Source organism: Trichosurus vulpecula, chromosome 4 (assembly GCF_011100635.1).
Source record: "Trichosurus vulpecula isolate mTriVul1 chromosome 4, mTriVul1.pri, whole genome shotgun sequence".
NCBI lineage: Eukaryota > Metazoa > Chordata > Mammalia > Diprotodontia > Phalangeridae > Trichosurus > Trichosurus vulpecula.
In genome coordinates, this window is record NC_050576.1 from 232,637,076 (window position 1) to 232,661,030 (window position 23,955).

Genomic DNA, 23,955 nt, shown 5'->3' on the forward strand with positions numbered 1-23,955 from the left:
AAGGTGCCATTCATCATTGGGAAAAGGAGTTTTCTTATTCAGAAATTCTCTGTATTAATGAAAAATGGCGGGTCTAGTCCCCATCAAAGTAGAAAGGGACAACAGGCCACCATTTATCATCTAGTCTCTTATGGCAGTTAATATGAGAAAGATGGGATTGGTCAAGTGTCTCTCTTTTCTCTAACAATTGTATTCCCTTCAAGTTCATTGTAGGCAGGTACTATGAGTGAATGAATGAACGAACAAATGAATGAATGAATGAATGAAAAAGCATGTTTTAAACACTGGGGACCTATTTTTAAAAATCCATGCTCTCAAGGACTTCACATTCTAATGGCGGAGATGACACAAACACGAATGTGATCATGTGTGTACACACACATATATACACTTGTATTTGTGTATATATGTGTGTTGTATAAATGCATTTTGTATATGCACATGTATACATACAAGTATGTGTGTCTATAATATATTATATACCCATGTTATGTGTGTATTCAGTATGTGTATATGTATATGTATGTGTATGTATGTGTATATATATATATTTATACATATATATGTTGTGTGTATTTAAATATACATACCAAGGTGGGGAGGGAGAGAAAGAGGGCTTCCCCAGTAAATCAGATGGGAAGGCCACAGTGGTCCTCAGGGTTCAGTGACAAAGCAGTTGCTAATACATCTTCATTATTGTCACTTCTGCTGATAAGACCCTATCAGCTGAGTCATCTGACAGTGCCAAGGACTTTGTTAATGAGGACTTTTTTTTTCCTGGCCTTCAATAGCAGTGGCTGATGTGGAGGGCTCCCAGAGGGCAGGGACTGCCTTTTGTCTCTCTTTGTATCCCCAGCTCTTACTACAGTGCCTGGCACATAGTAGGTGCTTAATAAATGCTAGTTGGTCACTTGACTGAAGGCAGGGAATCCAGGTCACCTCTACAAGGGTTCAGGACTAGGGACTGTAGGGGCTGGGTCAGAAGCAAAACTGAAGGGATGGGGGAGGGGATCTCTGGGACTTAGGTGCCTATCAAGGGCAATTGGTCAACAGTTGGTATTGATAGAAGCAAGTATGGCAAGTCCATTTTCCATACATATCTTCTATACCTGATTTCATCTATGGATCCCTTACAGATGGCCCCATGTCCTAACTTATTTTTGGACTATATCTGTGATTTCATCCATCCAGAGAACTCCCTGTGAATTCACTCCCTCCAGGAATGGAAGTTGCACTTGCTTGCCAATGTAGAGTCTTGGAGAGTTGTCTGGGGCACCCAGAGGTTATATGACTTGTCCAACATCACACAGCCAGTATGTATCAGTGGAAAATCTTGAACCCAGGCCTTCCTGGGGCCTCTGAGGTCCACTGAGCCATGACTGCCTTTAGAGCATGCCCTGACCACAGTGGGAACCTAACATAATAAATGTTTGTGGAATTGAATCAAAATCTCAATGGTCCTTGTTTTCCATGGGCTACTCATCTGATATTCTCTTTTTTTTCTCTGTGCCCTGTTGCAACTGGACAGATGTAGGCATGGAGGGAGATGGACCAAGAATGTCTGGAGGATCATTTTTTTTTGGAGGGGGAGGAGATTTTCTGGGCGGGGGACATTTGGGACATCTTGTAAGAAGAAGATTTTTTCCTTTCCCAGGCTCATTTTAAGACCTCTTCGCTGGCCAGCAGTCAGTGGTGAACTGTGGCCAAATGCAGGTGGAATGTTCAAAATCAGAATGGAGACCCAGATGCACCAAAAAAAGGTTTACTAATTTGTTTGAGCACTGGTGATTTGGTGTATCTATGCCTCCATCTCTATCTGAGTTTCACTGCAAATTTATGTTTCCTTTCAGGGAAGCTTAGAAAATTGTTTTAAAATTAAAAACATTAACAGAAATTCCTAGCATGAATTCATACCAATCTGTCAGATTGGTCAATATGGAAACTTGTCAAACATGCTGATTTTATTGTAGAGACAAAGGAGAGCTTTGTCTCCACCAGCAGCCAACTGAGGAAGGTATAGCTTTTCTCAGTCCTTTGGTTTCTCTTGACAGTAAGATAGGTCATTGGGAATGGACATTTTTGGAGAATATCCCTTTTGAAGAATGGGGGGACGGGGAGTCTTTTAATCAATCAGTCCAAAAAAAACTGAGCACCTACTATGGGTCAACACTGTAAATAAAGTTCAACCAAGGAAATGTCTTTGGAACTATGAGAAAATTGAAGAATTTTCTCTTTTAATTTACCTTCATTTTTCAAGAAAAAAATATCACCTAACTGTTCTTTTCTCAGCCTCAGAAGATTTTAGGTCTAGTTGTTTCCTATATCAAAGAAATGGGATTAAAATGTTTTAGAAATTGACTCTCTTTGTGGAGGGGGTGGGGTGTCAGACATAGTGTATATTTCCACATTTATATTGTGGAAATGTGAAAAACTTGTATTGCCTTTTATGGCTGTCTGGATCATGAGAGCATATGTTTTGCAGGGGCAATAAGAGGCCAATAAGGAGGGCTGGGCAGGACAGGGGAGGGACTTCCCATCTTCACTAATTACTCTTATTAACTAGATGCCAAGCCCTATTGTTTCTAGCTATGGAAAGATGGCAAATGGTGTGAGTTCCCTCTAAATTCAGTGCCCTGGGGAAAGGCCCAGATCACTCGGCCTTAGTCATTGGCTCCCAATATTGAAGCTTTCTTTTAGGTATAATTGTAATCGGTGTCAAGGTCCAGAGAAACATGGTTCCTCATATGGCATTTTCCAGTTTCCAAATGAGCAAACAGAGATTGAAAAAGCTGTAGTCCCCCCAAAGCTTGAGTTAGAAGAATTTGCATATTGAAAAATGAACGAACTACAGTTATTTTCATCCAATGGAATAATTACCACTGTAATTTGGGTAAGGAAAGCCCAGTAGCTATTTACTGTTATAAAAACAAAAGCCCAAATGCAAGCAGGAATTTAATAAATTGCAAAATAGTATTTTATGAGTACAGACATCATAGCTCTTGGCTTTGAAAGAGCTTACAGCAGTTTTTAAAACGCGGCTCCCCATAATACTTATCTCTGCGGGACCAAATCCAGAATGGATTTTTTCCCCCATATGCTAAAACTTTAAAAAAAATCTTTTTTGATGCATCTTTTTATGAATGACATATTATGGACAACTGTTTCTTTCCTGTAGGATGATATCGCAGGTCAGAGTGGTCAGTGACAACAGGGAGGTTCCTATGGATGTCTTTTGGATTTGGCCTTTTTTTCTTCCTTTTAATGAGGACTAGCACATTTCCACATTAGTTGGCTGCCTTCATAAAGCTCCCGAAGGTCACAGCAGCCCGGGCCTGATCCTTTTCTTTGTGCCTATAATATAATTGGCTGATTGTGCCAGTGATGAGTGAGCCCCCTCCCCCAGCACAGCCCTGGCTCATGTTATTAAAGCCTCGTTGCTGGTTTCCCGGGGAGAGTGCCTCGCCTCGGCTCGGCTCCGCTCGGCTCGGCTCGAGCTCAGCTCTTGGGGAAGGCAGGCAGATAGGCAGGCAGGCAGCAAGACCATTGCGGCAGTCTGAGCGGCAGAAACAGCATCCATTTTAACCTGCTGGAAGGCTCGCTCCCTCTCCTCCGTCCTCCCCTGCAGTGGATGCTCAGCGCTCTCACTCACTCCCCAGCTTCCGAAGCCCTTCCTCCGCTTTGGCGTCTGCCCTCTATGATGCGCTGAGATGGTACACCAGGAAAACTGCTCGTATCAGGTAAGAGGGCAAGCATCCTCTGGGAAGACAGGCCTGCCTGCCTTTTTCCAAAGCAGCAGGTTGCCCAGTTTTCACCGTTTTCCCAGGGATTTTGCAGTCCCCTGCTTCCTCCCTTCTAGCATAACAACCTCTGAATTGTAATTAGGTTTTCTGGGAGTAATGTAGCAGAAAATACTGCTTCTTTGGCCTTTAAAGTGTTTGTGAAATCCATAGAGGTAATCGGTTTCTGCACATTCTATGTGCCTGGGGGAGGGGGGGAGCTTTAAATGTAATTGAATTTCAGGGAAGGGGATACAGAAGGAAAAATATTCTGATCGGCATTATATAACGCCAAAATGTGTGGCCTTCCCCTCCTGGGCTCAGCGTGGGAATGGGTCCACCCTCCCACCCCCCACCCCACGTTTTTAGTCAAATCTTTGCTGCTTACGGGGAGAGGGGCCAATCATTGAAACTAGGCATTTACAAAATGATCCCTGCTTTGCATTCTACGTTCTTGTACTTGTCTCAAGTTGCATCTGGGTGTTTTTCTGGGCTCCTTTTATTTTTTAAACAAGGATGTCGCCTTGAAACAGGAATAAACGTAGCAGGAAAATCTCAGGCTTCAGAACCCTCCGCAAACTAGCCCTTTTTTTTTTTTTTTTCAGTAGATCCGCGGCTGGTGCCCATGTTAGCTTCATGTCTGGAGTTATGAAACTAGTTGGAGTCAGTCTATTTTGTAAAGCTCAGTTCTTAGCCATTCCTTCTGGGTTTCCTGGATTCTTACGGTAGCCTGAACAGTGCAGTGATTACAAATAACAGGCTAAGCTGGGGTTTTATTTTTATTTTTCTAATGGTGGCATTAAACAGCTGGCCAAACTGCCAGGCAGGCGCTGGCAGTTGATTGGTGGGGGTATGATTTCAGTTGACAGAGTGTTACCCAGACACTGAAGTGTGTAATTCCATAACTTGGGCTGTGCTGTCTTCCGTGGGACCTGTTACTTGAGACGAGCAGGTGTTTCTCTCAGGAGATGGGGTTTCAGGTGCAGAAGGGGCGTTTGACAAGCTGTGTGGCAGGGGGTCCTCCCCTCTGTGGAGATCGCGGAGATGAAGAAAGCTATTCTATCTTCGGAGTGATGGTTCTAGCATTTGGGATTTTGTGAGGTTAAGTTACATTTTTCATGCATTCGTTGACTAGGATGGGAGTGGGAGGGAGAGAGGGATCCCCAAAGAGGGTGAGGCTGAAACGCCTGGGTTTACAATCATATCCTTGCCATAGGAAATACATTTTCTCCATTTTCACTGTGTAGGGATCACATAATGGAGAAGAGCACTGAGCTTGAAATCAGGGAGAACCCGGGTTCAAATTCTGCCACTACCCCCTAGTCATCCTGTGACTAAGGACAAGTCTCTGAACTCAGTTTCCTTATCAATAAAACAGGAGTCATAATACAGCCCACCTCACAAAGCTGTTAGAAATAAACCCTTTGTAAACCTTGAGGCATTGGAGAAATGTGTGGCTGCTAGTTTCTAAAAATAGTGATGCTAATTTAGCATCGTTTCCAATTTGGAAGATGATAGGAACATAACTCAAGAGCTAGAATAGTCGTCAGAGGCCACCCATTTTACAGATGAGGAAACTGAAGCCCAGGGAGATTTAAGTGAATTGCCCAAGGTCACAAGCCTCTGTAACGGGATTGGACTCACTGCTATACCACATGCCCCTTGAAGACAAGGTCTGTTTCGCCTTTCAATCCCCTCTGCCCATCACAGTGCTTGGCACAGTTCTTAGTAAATAAATGCTGGTTGAGTTGATTTATTGATTTGTAACGTCCTAATGGCAATGGTGGTTCCTCCAGACCCACCACTGGGAGTTGTGGGGTTAGTGGGAGCGCATGCCCATTGTTCTTCTTGGGCAGCAGGGCTGAGTGACGGGAAGTGATTAGACCATCCTAATGGCTTTAGTCTTAAAGAACTCCAGCTTGGCCATTAACACGGTCCCTTTAATAGTGCCGCTCAGCCCTTCCCAAGAAAAATAAATGCATAAGTGGGTCATTACGAAGAGGACGGACATTAGATTCTGCATCTTAATGATGTTCTTCAGTTTGAACAGTCATGCAAGGGGAGTTTCTTTTAAAAACCACTCTGCTGTTTGGGTACATGGAGCAGGGTGTGGGGCGGGGTAGGGGGGGAAGCTTATTAGCCTTGAAGGAAAATACAAACTCATGTCAAAACTCCAGGCCTTACCATCAAACCAGAGGCCGTGGATGACCGGGTTTGAGGAAGGGTTGTTTTCCTAAGCCTTTGGCTCCAAGGGGAGAGGGTGAGGCCAGGTGAGGTTGCCTTAGTCAGCTGGGAGATCAGCAGTTTGGTGCCTTTCAGAAACTCTGCTGGTTTTACATTACTCCCCTTCCTGAACTCGGCATTCCAGTGAAACTGCCCATGGCCTGACCTCTGCTTTCTGACTCTTAACTCTGTTTCTTTGCAGAGACAATCCCTCCCTCCCAAGCCTTCATTGCCTTCTCAGAATCCTTAGCTTCTTTCAAGACTTAGCTCATGTGCCATCTCCTATAGGAATGCTAGAATACATTCCTCATCCTCCCCCAAATTAACAGCACTCTAGTTATCCCTCCTCAAGTTTTTATGCGTATATTTATCTATTTCCATGCTGATTCTCAACCAGTAGACTATAAGCTTCTTGAGGACAGTAACAAGTTCTGTTTGGTCTTTGATTCTACCATGTTAAATTCAGTAGGCGCTTCATTGATGTATGTTGGATCAGATGGTTTTCATGTGGGCTTTAATCTTTCTAAAAATAAAAGACTGTCAGATCCCTTGGTTTAAAAATAAAAACCCTTTCACTAGTATTAGTATCAATAATTCACATTTCTTTCCAGCGCATTTCCAGTTCTTCTGTCTCAATCAAGTTGTAGTCTCAGTAATATTACTCTCATTTGACAGATGGGTAAACTGAGGACTACAAAGATGAAAGGCACACATCTTTTAAGTAACAGAATGGAGGCTCCAACTTGAGTCTCCTAGCTTCAAGCCCAGCATGCTCGACTATGGGCAAGATCATTTTCAGAGCTGTCTTCTCAAGGTATTTGTGGCCACACTCAAATGACAGAAATAAAGGGAGAACATCTATCCTTAATGCAAAACTTTCTCTTCTCAAGTCCCTCAGGAAGCCAGCAGCTGTTAACACTCACTATAAACATATTCAATAGGTTATTTTCCTTGTGTTAGTCTTGTTTTGATCCTGTCGGGAGATATGAACATGCTCATTGATGTAGGAGCTCCACCCTAGAATGTGAGAAATGGCAAATGGCCTGTTGTGGAGGTTGGTTTTTATGTGTCCGTTTTACTGAGATCAGACTTAGAGCAACTTGGGGCCTCAAAGATCATCTAGACCTCCACCATCACCCCCTTTTTTAAATGAAACTGAAGTTCATCGTGTAACTTGTCCAAGGTCACACAGATAGCAGATCTGTAGTAGGTCACATGTCAAGCCCAGGTGCCCTGGTTACAAATCCAGAATTTTTTCCTATTGTACTAAATCCATTTTATATATATATGTGTGTGTGTGTGTGTGTGTGTGTATACATATATATAATATATGTATTATATATGTATTATATATATATGATTATTTGTTTTAGCACATCTTTATGTTCTGAAATATTTAATTAGTAAAACTTAAGAGATCCAGAAGAGGATCTTTCTTACCCTTTCTCCGCCTCCCTGTTCCTGAAAGATTAAACATTGGCTGTGAGACCTAGCCCAGGAAGCAGCCCAATTTAAAATGGGCTCAAAGCAAATGTTACCTGTGCACCCCTTCTGTGATGAATGAATGAGTGGATAAATTAACAAAAAAGAATTTATTAAATGCTTTCTATGTGTCCAGAAAGCAGTTAACAGTGCCAGTGGTATTCAAATGTTCAACAACAGCAAAAAAGACCAGGTACCTCAAAATGGAGTATCTGTTTCTCTAAAGGCAAATATCTACATATTTGAAAAAAAAACACCTTAAATATTTTTAATTGATGGATATAAAATAAATTGTAAAAGGAAGAGGAACTTTGGATCTGACATACTAAGCAGATGCCAGGCAAGTTACTTATTAATTTAAAAACAAAAAAAATTTTAAATATTTTAAAAATAGTCAACATAAAAACATTAATGTTTTTAGATCTGGGGAGAATTTTCAACAGAGTAAACATTTAAAGCATTTTTAAGAACTAGGAATACAAATGGAAAAGTGAGACAGTCTCTGTTCTCAAGGAATTTACACTCTAATGAGGAAGACAACTCATTTGGAGGGAGGTGGGGGTTCAACTAAAGAGAGGTAAGAAAGGCCCAGAGGTTCTTTTGGTGTGTTGGAGGGGCAAGTGAGAAGGCCCAAGGGTTCCTAGAGCGTGCCTAGGCAACCACTCCCAGCAGGACTGGGAGCATACAGGGGACTGACCTGCCATTGGAAAGTAGGGAAGGGTTGGAGCAGGATGGGGATTCTGGGTTCCTCCTGGAAATGGGAGTGATGTGGGGGACAATACCATTCAGCCAGGAAGGAAGAGGAAAGGGTTTATTGTTAGGAGGGTTGGGGGTGGGATCTGGGCAGCCTGGGATAGGGAAGGGAAAGACAGCCCCTGCTTGGCATCACCTCTAGCTCATTACAGAAGTGTCTGGGAAATGTGGGCCTGGGACTCAGAGGCCTTGTGACTTTTCACCAGACTCACAGGCCATTTCTTGGACCACTGGAAGTCTTAGATTGGATGAGCTGACAGCATTTCTTTATAAATGAATGCAGAGTGGTTGGAGGGGTTTAAGTCATCTGATATCAGATTTGTCATCTCTTCAGGACTGCTTGCTTTCTGCATTTTCACATCCCTTACAGGGCCTGTCCATGTGGAGCACAAAATTATTGGTCGATCAATTCATTCATTCAGTAAATATTTCTTAAGTATTTGTAGGACACCATGAAGATTCAAAGCTGTAGAAAGCCTGGTCCTTGGAGCTTACTTACTATCTAGCAACAAAGATGAGGCAAGGGGCTAAACGCCTTTAACAGAAAGAAGGATCTGATAAATGCCACGAGAAGAACACAGACCAAATGATATAGTTGTTCAGAGGAAGGACACATGTCTTCAGGCTGGGGGATCCAAGTGTTCTAGGTGAAGAGAATGGCATATGCCAATATATACAGGTGGGGGAGGCCAAGGCCCACTAGGGAATCACTTCAATGCAGGGTAGAACATTACCCCTCCCTGTTGGAAGGGAGTGGGAGGCAAAGTTGGAGGAGAGCCACAGAGTAATAAGGGTCTAACCACAGTGTAGGCAGGAAAAAAGAAGGTGGCAGCTGCAGAAATAAAGAAGGGAGATGCCAGGGAGGTATTCGTTGCCAGGGAGGCCTTGGTAGGGTGGAAAGTCTAATGGTTATAGAGGTTTGGTGGGGAAGGAATCCAGTGGATTCCCATCCAGACTAATCTCCTGTCTAGTCTGTATAGTATCTCCTCCGGAGGAATCTGTTCCTTGAGGCCAGGGACTGTTTATCTCAAGCACTGAGTGTAGCTCCAGCATACAGCAGGTGCTTAATAAATGCTTGTTGGTTAACTGATTGCAGTTCAAGGCTGAGGTTGGCCATGTTAGCCACTAAGCCTCAGTACCCAGGGTGAACTTAATGCAAGCAAGAGACTATGCTAGGCACTGGGGGAAATAGTAAGTGTAGATGAGGAACCATCTCCTTCTCCATATGAGGTTTATTGTCTAGTTTAGATGGATGAGAGAGAGAAGAAGAGAGAGAAATACTGCATATTTACTATGTACCAGGTACTTTGCTAAGTGCTATGTATACAAATTTAAGCAAGACAGTCCACCCCCTCAAAAATCTTATATTCTAATGGGATAAGACAACCCATAATAGGGAGCTGAAAAGGAAGAGAGGAAGACAGAAGGAGCAAGGCAAGTATATAATAATAGTAATATACATTACTTCATGATTAATCTAGTAGAGAGTTCAAAACAAAGCACTATGTGAGGGCATAAGATCATAAGCTTCAGGCTGGCTGGGACTGGGGGAAGTGATTCCTGAGCCAGGGCATCCAAGGAGACTTCCTGGAGAAGGCAGCATTTTAAATGAACTTTGCGGGATGACCGGGGATTTCAGAAGAGCAATAGCTTTGGAATCAGAGGCTCTGGCTCTGATGTTTGCTAGGGGTATCTGTGGGACCTTGGACAAGTCACTGTATTTCCTCATTTATAAAGTGAAGGAGTTGAATGAGAAGCTTTCTAAGACCTCTTACAGCCCCAGCTTTATAATTCTAAGGTGCAGAAATAGAAGAAAAGGGATCCTAACTAAGCATGGGTGAGGGAAGGGACAGAAGCATTCGATCAAGGGAGAAATAGGAATTACAGCTGGAAGGGTGAGGCAGGACCAGATTATGGAGGGCTTCCAAGGCTGGGGGGGTGGGGGTGGGATTTGAACTTTGCTTTGGGGCAATAGGGAGCCACTGCTGGTTCTTCATTGGTTTGTTTGGTTTTTTGTCAAAAGGATGCCATGACAAGAAACTACCTAGCTAACTGCAAAGATTACTTTAATGGCAGCTGCATGAAGAATAGATTAGAAAGAGAAGAGCGGTGTGGTCAGAAGACCTGTAAAGAGACTGCCTTGACAGCAAGGTGGGTGGCTCAGTGCATGGAGCACAGGACCTGTCTCCCACACATACCTGCTGTGTGACCCCAGGCAAGTCACTCAATCCTTTTCCGCCTCAGTTTCCTCATCTGTAAAGCATAGATCTTACAGGGCTGTTGTGTGGATTAAATGAGAGAACAGAGGAAAAGGGCTTTGCAAAACCTAAATCAAAATATAAATGTTATTATTGTCACAAAAGCCTAAAGAGAGATTGTTCAAACCTGTGCTCAGGTGTTGGCGCTGAGAATAGAGGAGACAGTCCTCTCTTGGCTTCCAGCACAGTTCTGTAACTTGTATTGTTGAGGGGAGCACACTGTGATCTGGGTGATTCAGAGGATTTGAGAGCCCCTGCCTGACTCATTGGGTTTGGGGGCTGGCTCAAACAGACTCACTCCTTATTTCCCCTCCCCCACCCCTTAGGAATGTATTAGAGATGAGGAGGTTATTGAGGGCCATGTCGTTTACGGTTGGAGCTGTGTTAAGAGATGGAGCCATCGACCTCCATCCTCCACTCTTGGAATGGAGCCAATCTCTTCAGGGAAGAGCATTGTCCTCAGAATCCATCTTGGCACCTTTAAAGAGGCTATCTCTTCCAAAGGATCTCCGCAACCTTAGAAAAATAACATCAACCCGGAAGCATGGGGGGAAGGGTATATTTTGCATTTTTAAGAAATCTTTCATTTTCCCAAAGTTGGGTCTGGATACATGTGTTTTGAAATCATTCTCTAACGCTATCCCTTCCCCCATACCCCCAGCCATGATTGTTGTTGTTTATTGTTGTTTTAAACACCCACATCATTCTGGCACAGAACTAGCCCTTGGCTAATGGCAGAGTGAGTGTTGGGAATGGGCTGCGACCCTGCCTTTTCTCTCTTCTGGGTGTTTACCCGGCTCCAGGAGGCCAGCTCTGCTCTGCTGGGAAGGGGCTGCTTGGAATTCCAAACCCCACCCAGAGAGATGCTCCTGAAACAGCCCCCGGGCACTCTCCTGGCCTCAGCTGCTCTGGTCCGTGGCCCAGTCCCAGGGAGCTAGGCAGGACAGTAAGGCTTTGTAGCAAAACTGGGACGTTGGCAATCAGCTGGTTTACCGATGAATTGCCTGAAAAGCTTGTAGATATCCACCAAGGAGGGCTTTTTGCCAACGTACAAATTGGGCAGTGTGGCATGGTGGAAAAGACACAGAATTTACAGGTGGAGAATCCAGGTTCAAATCCTTACTGTACTGCTTCCTATCCTCAGGACTTTGGGCCTCAGGTCCATCATTTATAAAATGAGGGGGTCGGATTAGATGACCTTGCTAATGTCGTTAGTCAGTCAGTCATTCATCCAGCAGGGTGCTGGCCTTCTTAATTATATTTTTTCCTAAAGCTATTTCTGGCTATTGTCAAAGCTTCTTTACTTGGTTCACTTAATTTCCCAAGAGCATCAGAATGTTCCAAGAGTGTCCAAGGAAGGTCTCTGCCCTGATCGGACCCCATACCCCCGGAGGATTCTGGGCACCACAGTTTGGGAAGGATATTGTGATGCCTGGAGTTTCCAGGTGAAGACAGATAAGCCTGCCTTGAGTCCATTTCATGTGGGGATCTGTCAAAGGGATCAGAAAAGAGGAGACTTTAGGGAGAATCGTTAACCGTCTTCAGGTACTTGAAAGCCACCTGCCCTAGGGGCCAAAGGTGAAAGTTGCCCCAGGAGATAGTGGACTCCCCTCACTGGAGGTTTCAGGCAGGGCCTTGGATAACTGTGTGCTGGTGTTGTAGGATGAATTCCTTTAGGAGGAATGGAACAGGCTGGCTGGCTCGAGGGTCCCTTTCAACTTTAACATTCTATGAACAACTAACCCCCCTCTGAAATACCAAACCCCCAGGGAGGAGGGGGAGGAACTGAACATTTTCTAAATTGCTGATTGAAATGTTGTGCTCAGACTTAGCAAATGAATTGGAGGTCTGTAAACTAGGTCACAGATGGGAAAACTGGGTCGAGTGTGATGACACCGGTTTAATTTAGAGCAGGACACCCTAGGTCCCTTTGGCTGCTCGATGAAAAGAATACCCAAACTGCAATGGTTAAAAATAAAGGTGGGGGAGGGGAGGGAGAGAATATTTGGGATGCCAAGCCCGAAATGGCTCATTTCTCAGGCCCATCTTCTATGTATCTGTGTTATCCTGATGTTCACAGAAGGCATCGCATTCAAGTGATTTCAGATCCTGCCCATTTTATTCCCACAGTCCTCCTTGATAGTGAAGGCATATTGTAGGCTTCCCTCACAAAATGTTTACCCACTAAAAGCCAATGGCTCCCTGTGAACTCTAGCATCAAATGCATTAAATACATCCTGCATTTAAAGTCCTTCACATCTTGACCTTTATAACCTCCCATCCCAGACTTAGAACCTATTTACACACACACACACACACACACACACACACATATTTTGATCCAAACTGATATTTTTGTCATCCCCCACAAAAGACACCATCTCCCACCTCTGAGGCTTTGCTCTGAATGCTCCCAGTGTCTGCCACTCCTTCCTCTGCCTCTTAGAATCCGTTGTTTTCATTCAAGCTTAGTGGCTTCTGAGTGAGATTTTCCCTGATATGCCCAAACACTAGGGCTTTGACCCCAAATTCCCTTGTATTTATTCTGTAACTGTTTCATATAGAAAGAGGTAGTGACAAACCCCCAAAATCTGAGTTCTGCAGGGTGTTCCTAAAGTCTGGACACATAGGCAAAAATGCATATTTTCAAGAAATGAATGAATGAAATTTTCGACATTTTGTTTAATTGGAATATTAATGAACAACATCTTCAATATGATTTCCATCATTTGTGATGCAAAGGTTGATTCGCTTTGCTAGATTCATGTGAACTCGATGCAATAACTCCACATTGCTGTCAATTTTAGCATCTTCACTCTTTATGTGTTCAATCAAGTGTGTTGCATCTGTGATTTTCATTGAGTGCCCCTTCTCCTTTAGCATACCCCAGAAAAAGAAGTCAAGGGGGCAAAGGTCTGTTAATATTTCAAATATTTCAAAATACGCATTTTTCCTATGTGTCCAGACTTTAAGGCACCCTGTTGTCCTACTCCTGATACATAGTGACTGTGTGAAATCACTTGGGGAAATGGCTTACTCTCTCAATGTTGTGTACAACTCTGAGACTAGAAGTTGCAGAGAAGGCTTGAGTTGGTGGAGGGAGTTTCCCCTCCTGGGAATTCTGGATACCACAGTCAGGTCCTTATCCCTGGTATATACTTGTGCATTCCTTGGTCAGTTGTCTTCCACCATTGGCTGTAAGCTCCATGGACACTTTTATTCTTTTCTTAGCATCTCTAGAGCCTGGCACATGGCAGGCACTTAGGAAATGAGTTGTTTGGTAGATTGATTGCCAAGTTTTTCAGTGACTTCATTACGTTAGAACCAAGCCCAATGGTAACTTCTGTCTGGCCTCTCACCCATTTTATAGCATTGTTTCCATGGAATTAACTACATCATGTCACCCAACATCATGTTTTCACAGATCCAGTTAATGATATTATTTGAGCCCTGCTTGTATGATATTTCATGTTATTGGCCCATATGGTGCATGTGATAACACACTCTTAATACAAGTTCTAATAAAACATTCTGCATTTTATTTTGTAGAGGTAACATTTGTATTTCAATTTTGATTTTACAAAAGGAAAAATATTCCAGGTTTTTACAGTTTATAAGGTAGAAACTACCTATTAGTCTTTATTCTTCTTTTCTTGTTTGGAATCGTGAAGGTGAGCATCTTGCTTTTGGGAAAAGACACACTTGCAGGATCTGGCATAGAATGCAGGATCAGCCATATGTCACCTGGGTTACCTTAGGCAAGACATTTAAACATCTTGAGGCTTCAGGTTCCCATCTATCCAGTGAAGGGTTGGACTAGATAGCCCTGAAGTCTCTCCCACTTCCAAACTTAAAATCATGTGATAAGACGCTGAAAAATGTATTCACATGCTATAACCCAAAGATCAGGTTTAAAAATAACAGTAAGTATATAGTCTAGCACCAAGCAACACATCATGAACTAGACATATGCTGAAATCAACAAAACAGAATTTCTAACGGACTTAGTTTCCCAGCCAGATGTGAGATAGGGATTCAGCCGGCCCACTCCCTTGCCATACTCAGAGAGGTCCTTAGGCTCTCATGATCGGGACTCAGACCCCAGTGATTAAAACAACAACATCCATGCTAACAGAAGCCAAACTTTAAAGAATCTGCCTGCTTCCTCCTGCAAGAGGATGGTGATGGGGGAAGAGAAAGAAATGCAACAGCTGGATTGGAATAAATCCCTGCACAGATGCTTTGGGGGGCAAGAGGAGCTTCACAATCTCATGTAAAACAATCCCCTTTTGCTCAGCCACAGGGTAAGAGATCACAGCTTCACAGACAAAGATTCAACCTCACAGGAGACCAGCCTGGCTGAGTTGTTGGTTTTCTTTTTTTCTTCCTTCCTTCCTTTTTTCTCTCTCATCTATCTCTACCATCACGTCTTTCATCTATCGGTTTATGTCATCTATATGTATCACCACATCTGTCATCTATCTATTTATTTGAATGTTTGCTTGTTTATGTTTCTCCTTTATGGCCAAGGAGAAAACTGGAAATACACGGAAGGGAAAAATGGCAGCTGCAACTAAGATCTTTCCAAGGAGACTGTAACTTTTGACAAAACATATAACTTTAGGAAAAGAACATCTATGGAAGCTCTAGAACATATGTCCCCCATGGAGGTGAAAGGTGGACTAGCACCACTGGAGGAGATAGTGCCCAGGGCATGGCTTGGGAGAATGCTCTCCAACCATGGATTATGTTAAAGCACCCTCCATTCCCATCTCTCTGGTCACTTGAGTTGTTCTGCACATATAACATGGCATCTCTACCTTTGTGTCTTTGCACACATGGACCTCCTTGTCAAGAATGTTCTCTCTCCTCACCTCTGCCTCTCAGAGATCCTAGCTTCCCTCATACCAATCAGTCCATCAATAAGCATCAATTAAGCACCTACTGTGTGCCAGCCTGTGTGCTTGGCCATACTCCATTGGGGAAACAAACAGCTCACCTCCTACCTCTTCCCTCAGTCCTTTCTTGATTCCTTCTAGGGGTTAATGGTCTCTCCCTCTTGAAATGTCATTGTATTATTCTGTTTATCTGCTCTTTTTGACTTATCTGTATATATATTAGATTCTCCCAGTAGAATGTAAACTCTTTGAGGGCAGGGACTAGTTCATTTTTCATTTTTATCTTCTTTTGGGAGTGCCCGGCATAGGGGCTTAATTAATAAATGAGTTGAATGAAAATGTAGGTTTAGCAGAACTGTTTGTGGTGTTGGTTCTTAGGGCCCTACAGATGGTATGATAGGGCCCACTTGCCTCTGAGCTCTTCATACCAGAGCAACCCCTCAAGACTACAGTCTTCCACATTTTTGCTTAACTGAAACTTTGCAGTGGAAGAGAAATTATCTCCAACTTTTCTTGACTTCTGTGTCCGTAATACGTTCCATTTTGAGCTAACCAAGGATTTTAACTGAAAATGACTGATCTGTTTTTCAGCAGTCAGGGCTCAAATGGACGTTTTAGAGATGTGGTTTATTGAAAAGGAGAGATACAGATCCAATGTCAGCTTGTACAACATATGGAATTGGGGTATTAACAGTGAAGGGAAGAAGGTTGGGCCAACAGGATGGGAAGGCAGAAATGTAGTTTATGGGACCATCGTGTTATAGTTGGAAGGGATCTTAGAGGTCATCTATTCCAATGCTATCAATTTAAAGTGGGGAAACTGAGGCACAGAGACATAAAGTTATTTGCCCAAAGTCAACAGGTAAGTAGGTGGCAGAGCTGGCATTCAAACCAATTCAGTGGTCTTTTTAACTACACCACGATCTCCCCCACTATCCACACTTAACAAAAATATTTTGTGATATATAAATAAATTAAGTGGTAAGGTCAAGATGTTCATTCCTAATACTAATGACCATAGTTTAGAAGTATTTGTCCAGGTTTTCAATGTGTATGTATGTGTGTGTATGTGTATACATACACATGAACATACATTTAAGGTTTTATATATACATGTGTGTACATATATATGTACAAACATAGATGGATATATAAATAGATAATCAGTCATTTCAGCATATAAACTTTCTCCCAGAACTTACCCCCCAGAGTCCTCCCAAGAAGTGAGCCCACTGGACACAATCTCCTGGACACAATAATCATTCAGTCGGAAATGAATGTTGAATTCATGAGTGAGTGTGTGCATTGTGAAAAGGGATTCCCCCAAATCTAAGCAAGTAAGCATTTTAGGGTCCCCTTTGACCAAGAAAGCAAATTTTAGGGATACTGTGGAATAATCACTTGTCAGCAACCATTGGTAAAAAGTTGTATTTTTCAAATAAAATTTTATTTTTGCAATATATTTTTCTACTGTATCTAAAGTTCATTTAGTGAACTGGGAATTTTGTTCATTTTTATTTGGGGGAGACTACAGGCTTGGTATGAGTCAATTGTGTGCCAACAACCCCAATAAAGCTATTGTGATTGTGAGCTCCGTTGAGCAACACCTAGATCAAGGGAGGGCATAGCCCCACAGAGCACACCCTCAGTTAGATCAGGCAGGACAGCTGGGTTGGGTTCTGAGCAACACCTATGAATTAGCCCATGTTCAAAGGAATGTGACTGGGGAGTGAGGTGGTTAGCAATCTTCCAATATAAGTGTCTGCATCTTTGAAGAAAATGAAGGGGTTTCTGGTTGTTGTTGTTTTAAGTCTGGAAAAGAAAGATGAGATGAGAACAGCAATCAGAAAAGCTTCTTAGTGATATGCAAGTTCCTTGAGAGAAGAGGTTGTTAAGCTCTGGGGCTTGTATACCCAGAGCTTGGCTCATGGCTGGTGTGAAAAGCACTCATGGAACTGGTAATGATTTATGTTATGTCGTGTTCAGTTGTTTCACTCATGTCTGACTCTTTGTGGCCCCATTTGGAGTTTTCTTGGCAAAGATGCTGAAGCAGTCAGCCATTTCCTTCTCCAGCTCATTTTACAGATGAGGAAACTGAGGCAAATGAAGTCAAATTACTCGCCCAGGGTCTGAGGCTGGATTTGGACTCACCTCCTCCAGATTACAAGGCTGGCACTCTATCCACTGTGCCTTGGAGCTGGTCAAATATCAAATTTGCTACCTTGGAAGTTGTGAATTTTAGAAGTCTTCAAAGGGAGGTCAGATGGTGGAGTGGGGAAAAAATCTTCTAGACTTCAGGCCCAGAACTCTACCCACTGCACTACCTGGTTGCCCCAATTATTATTACAGCTACCAATTATATAGTGCTTTAAAATTTTCAAAGTGATTCACATGTTCACTCATCTGATCCTCACAACAAACCTGAGGTAGATTCTCCTATACTCCTTTACAGATTAGGAAATTGAGGCAGATAGCAGTTAAGTGACTTGTCCAAGGTCACACAGCTAGTAATTGAGGCAGGTTTCAAACTCAGGTCTTCCTGACTCCCTGCCCCACATTCTATCCATTGCTCCTCCTAGGTGCCTATGATAATAGTTAGCATTTATTCCTATTTCTATTTCTCTTTAAGGTTTGCAACAAGCTTTACCAATATTATTTCGTTTGATTCTTACAACAGCCCTGTGAGATAGGTGCCCTTATTAATCCCCATTTTTTAAATAAGGATGAATATATAATCAAACAGAGGGTATCCTTGCCCAGGATAACACAGCTAATTTATGTCTCAGGCTGGATTTGAAATCAAGCCTTCCTGACTCCCGGTTCTCTATCTTCTTTACCACCTAGTTCTGATTTTGGCCTGCAAGTTTAAGACTTGCCAAAGCTATTTGGTCCTTCTAAAGTTTAAATACATTTGAGAACCATCGATTCCAAGAAGTGTGTATGACATTTTAGGATTTAATTCTAATTTGATTTAAAAAAAACTACCTCCTATCCTTTATTCAGACCAAGACAGGATTCCCTCCTCCTTCAGACCTTTCACATTAAGGGAGTGAGGAGGAAGCCATCTTTTATGTATAGAAATATCAAATATGATCTTGTTCTTTGTAATGCTTGGGAATGATCAGAACAGCTCAGCTCCCCATAGCTGCACTTAACCAAGAAAGCATCGTGCTTCTCCACTTGGTGGTACTTTTACTATGAAAACAGAATTCCTCATTTAAAAAAAAACCTGAGGATAAGCACTAATGCTTGGGCCAGGGGAATAGGAAGAAAATCTGATTCCAGCAGTTTTCCTGCTTACGATCAACTCTGGTAAAGAATCATTGGCTAACGTAGGTATGTGTTGATGTGCATGAAAACACATATAATAATCACTTACTTTGCCAGACACTAAGGATAGAAAGATAAAAAAGAAAGCAATGCCTGCCCTCAAGGAACTTATATTCTATTGGGGGGAAACAGTATGGACATAGAAAAGACAATGCCAAGAAAGAGAGTAAGAGACAGACACAGAGGGAAGGGGAGAGAAAAGAGAGGCGAGGGGAGGGGAGGAAAGGAAGAAGGAAGAAGAGAAAAGGAGATAGAATTTTACCTTTGCCATATTGGTACAGAAGCCACCAAGATGCCAAGCACGTTGACTTGGCATGGACTAAGGTAGAGGAAGGGTGACTCCCCCAGTCCACCCACTGTCTTTCTGACCTTTGTCAGTCACTTTACCTTGAGGGACTCATTTTCCTCAGCTATAAAAAAAAGCTGACTACTGCTCTCCGAGGTCCCTTCTGGCTCTAAGCCTACGCTGTGACCCATCTCTGTTTCCTCTTCCTCCTGAGGCTGACTGAGGCTCCCTGGGGATTGATTGAGCTTTTATTTGGTTTGGATTCAAAGTGTATTTCCCTCCATGTTGAACTGAGATCTGTGATCAAGTGAGATACTGTATGCAAAGTGCATTAGAAATCTTAAAATGCCATATATGTCCACTAGTTTTATCTTATAAAATGTTTAGGGTTGTTGTTTTCTTGATATTTGGGGAGGGGAAAGAAAGGGGAGTCAAAGTGAGGCAGTATGATTTTTTTTTCCATTTTTTCTTCTGTTTTGTTGATTGGAACATACAGTGGCCTGGACGAAGAATTTGAATGAGGATGTCTCCATTGATTCTCTTTTTTTATTGAGAGACCTCTGTTCTCTGTTTCTGTTGGTTAATGAGCAGAGATAGCCAAATGAAAAAGAAAAAGCAGAGAGTGGTCATAACAAAATACAGCAATGAGATTTCATCTCCTCATTCCCAGTCTATTGCAATGGCCCACAATTTTTCTCAAGCTTCCTAAATGTTAGTGCTTTCCCTCTGTTGATTAGCAACCAACTTATTCTTTATATATCTTGTTCTTGCATAGACATTTACATGTTGTCTCCCCTATTAGGTGAGCCCCTTGAAGGTGGGCACGGGGTTTTTGCCTTTCTTTATATCCCCAACAGTTAGCACAGTGGCCTGGCAAGTAGAAGGAGCTGATTAGTGCTTATTGACCTGGCCACTGTGCACCTCTCCAACTCCGAGACACTGCCCTTCCTACCATTAACTACCCTGCCCAATGCCCATCCAATTTGCCTCATTGTTTAGATCAACCAATAAGCATTTATTAAGCATCACTGTGTGCCAGGCACTTGGTTAGGCAGCGGAGATTTAAAGGCAAGAGTAAAAGCATCCCTGATCTCAAGGAGTTTCCATTTTATCACATGAAAAATGTGGACACTTAAAATCAATCCATCAAAACTCAAACAAGAATCATTTATTAAATATAGGCAAATACATGCTATATAAAAATAAATGCAAGGTAATTTGGATGACATAAATCCCTACATGCAGCTGGTCTTTGTGACAGGCCAGGCCAGTGAAATCGGATCAGAGATACAGAGCTGGCAGGGACCTCAGAGACCAGCCAGCCCAACCCCTCCCCCTTCCCCCACCCCCAATATTATGCATCCTGGCAAGCCTAAAACACAGGAAAGAATTTTTCAAGAATGTTAGTAGCTATTTGGTGTGTGTGTGTGTGTGTGTGTGTCTCGTTTGCTTATTGCACTAAAACATCCTCCAGCTGTGGGATCTTTTCCTCTGGATATAGTCAGTAAACAGTGGGAAGCCATGGGAAAAGGTTCAAGTGAGCCATAGCAAGATGAAGCCTCTATTGTGAAAAGGCGGGGCCAGCCTGAATGTGAAAGAAAAGCCGCCCACTCTTCGCCCTCTCCTCCCCAGCCCCCTGCCCTCCTGCCCCAGCTCTTGACTCTATTAGTGAAATAAGGCTCTGGCTCTGGGAGCAGAGAAGGACTTCTCTTTGCTAGAAATCCATGTTGGAATTGTTCTGGGCTGCCAGAGGGAGAGGGATGTTGACATCTGTCTGATTTGGAAACGTGATGCTTGATGTAGAAAAAGTTGTAGTCCCTGTCTCTCCCGACCCTGCAGACTTCATGCCCATTGGTTTGTCATAAGATACCCTGCCGGCTCGCCCCACACAGGGGAAGTCGGCCAGGCAAGTTTCTGGCTATTTTTATCCTGCCCTGCCATCAGTTCAGAGCACACTTGCTCTCTCGCTCCAACCCACAGATAGCGTTGAACTCAGGAGTTGAGTCAGCCGGCCCGAGCCAGAAAGCTCTCATTTCCTACGTCAGGGGCAGGGAAGGTGCTTCGGAGGGGCTGACTTCTTCAGAGGGAGGTGAGAGCCGATGGTGGCGAGAGCAGGCATTCAACAGGCCCAGGTGTCAGGAAGAGGTCAGCTTGTAACTGTGTCGGGTGACCGGCAGCTGTCCCCATGCCAGCATGAGGGACGCAGGCAGGGAAGTCAGTGCAGGGTGGCGTCCCTGGTAGACCCGACCACAAGGACACCGGCCACGGTTTAGCCTTCCCCTGATTCTTCATGTTTAAAGGATGAAAAGTCGTAAAGATGCTTGGACCCTGGGCACAACCATAAGACTCTTGGGATACTGGGGGTTTTCTCTCTCCTGAGACGTTTTTAAGAATTAAAGAATGAATTTGGACAGCGATGGAATGGCTGACATCATTGGCAAAGTGTCCACAATGGACATAGAGGGGAATTATAAAAAGGTAAGAGACAGAAAAAGAGCTCATTGAACTCTTTGCCGTGGCACGTTTTCCCCTAGCTGAGAGAGAGCTAAAATTTATGGTGCCCCAAGAGCTCCCTGGTAAGTAGCTTGACCTGTGACACCCAGAAAGGCTAAATGAAGTTCATGATTGAATTAAATGCCTAGATCTCAGGTGAGCATGGGGGTGGGGGAAAACCTGCCTTTTTTCTCCGGCTTCTAGACTTTTTTCATTACATTTTACAACAAAATAAAGTAGATCATACGTGTTGGGGCACCGTCTCAGTGGCTCATCAGGCATTTAGTGGAAGTCTGGAAGACGTTACCCAAGCCCTTATCAGCAATGGTTTCTCATAAGATGTTATGACAAATTTTACCTTCAGTGAATTCATCCTGGAAAGTTTAATTTCCTTTTCTGTATTTGAGATAAGTGATATTTATTGTGAAGAATATGACAGTCACTATTGCAGAAAGGGGGTTGCCGGGGGCCTTTTGGGGATGGGGAGCATAATTGACAAGTTAAGTCTTTCTAATGTTAGCTTGTATATTTAGGGAACTTTAAATATGGTAATTGTTGGGTAATAACAGACCTAAGTAAAAATAGCTGTAGTTATATGGCTGAGGTCATGACATTCAGCTTCGAGTATAGGTTTGTCTGTCCACAGGCACTCGCCACGTCCCTTTTCCCCCTTCTAATTTTTCAGAAGTCAAGTATAGTTCACAGGGTGGGGTGAGGGATACAGTTGGATTGGAGTCCTGCCCCAGTAGGTTCAGAAATGACTTTTCATGGAATAAATTCCTCATTTGCATTTGAAATTTGATTTTATGGGGACTCCCTTCACAAGTACTAATAGACTGCTAGCCTGTTAACCTAAAATCTCAGAGATTTGTCTGCACCACTGAGATATTAAGTGATTTACCCTGTAGTCACATGTTTTCTATGTGTCAGAAGCAGGGCTTGAACTCATGTCTGTCTGATTCTATTCACTACCCCTCCATCAGTTGAACATATTGCAAAGATCTGCAATGAAACCAAATGTTCTTATTTTGCGGGTTGCGCTACTCTTCAAGGTTAGAATACTGAAAAGAGGAAAGTGTTTGTCTTCTGGTTTTGTCTGCCCACACTTCATGGTCCTTTAAACTGAGTCTGTAGAATCTGATTTTTTTCTAGGTTGTAAATCTAATTGTAGGCGAGTGGGTTTTTTTAGGTCTCTTTTATGTATATTAAGTAACCTTTATTTGAAAATATAAAAAATGTTTGGGACAGAGTAATGCCCAGAAGAAAAATATCGCAGTCTTCATTCTCACTTCTTTCCTGGGCTCCAAGTAGGGAGTGAGTGTGATAGAAGCATGGATTGTTAAGAGCAGAATGGAGCCTACGGCAATTGTACATTATACGGAAGAGAAACGTGAGACCAAGAAAGGGTGACAAGTTCCCAAGTCACAAAACCTGAACACCTCTTGGCTGCTGCCTTCCTCTGTGGAAGAAGTCTGGGAGAGTAGACAATCAGTAGGATCTGTATCCTGTGGACCCCTTCAAAAAACACCTCTGGGATTAATTTCCATGATACTCACAAGACTGACAGGTGATACTTTGGTTCTTGAGCTTCATTCCTCAGTTGGCCCCACACACAAAAAGTAGGCATTGAAATGGGCTTGTGAAAGTGTAGGCAGCGTTCTTATCAATGCTGAGGAGATCAAGCATTGATCTGTGTTGAGTTTCTGGGACTTGGAAAAGTCAGCTCCAGGTCTCTGGAACAAGTGAACAGTATGCCAGTAATCTGAAACATCGCAAACAAAAGCAGGAAACAGTCTGAAATAGCCTTAACAAAAAAACAAACAAAGCAGAGTTGCCTTGTTGAACCATTATCTCATTCTACCGAAGGAATTCTCAGGCTGGTTTCAAAGGAAGCGGAGGCTGATGGTTTAGTACAAAGGACCAGTAGATGAGGCTCCCAAGATACGACCCTGGCCAGAGATTTCCAGAATGCATTTGCACGTCTTGCTCTGTTACTGAGAATGAGAAACGTCATGTTTGTTGTATTTGTACGCCCAGTAGACTTTTCTCCCTTAACTACAAATGTGTAGGTGAAGGCAGCTCAGATCCACAGGTGGGATTATTATTCTGATAGCACCCTAGCTGGGTGTTGGTCCACTCTTCTGAAAGCCACTGATAGGCTGGGGGTCCCTGATGAGTTGACAGGGAAATAGACATGGCAAAAACAGCAAGAATTTATCAGATGAGAAAGAGACTCTAACAACAAACAAAGAATTTACCATCACCAGGGTACTACTGATCTGCCGACAGTTTCTCCTCTGACATCTTGCTATCTTATTGCCTACGGCAAAAGCAAGGTACTCCTCAGATGTGTGAATGAACATTGATGGACAAGACATTGTGGAATGCCTTTGGTTGATTTTACCAGGAGCATTCGGAAAGCAAACAAAACAGTCCTCTGATCAAGGTCACTTTCC

General features: G+C 43.0%; 1 protein-coding gene across 2 annotated transcripts in view; it reads left to right on the forward strand.

Annotated features, from left to right (window-relative positions):
* The first annotated feature begins 3,452 nt into the window (after positions 1-3,452).
* The window catches only part of SCHIP1 (schwannomin interacting protein 1), a 79,060-nt gene continuing 58,557 nt past the window's right edge, over positions 3,453-23,955 (forward strand). The window contains exon 1 of one of the 2 annotated variants that reach the window (XM_036755336.1): positions 3,453-3,737. In XM_036755336.1, the coding sequence (XP_036611231.1) occupies positions 3,708-3,737 (30 nt within the window). In that variant the 5' untranslated portion in view covers positions 3,453-3,707. Of the gene's footprint in view, positions 3,738-21,092; positions 21,485-23,955 lie in introns of those variants that run through there. The other variant, XM_036755335.1, reaches the window with a different exon arrangement.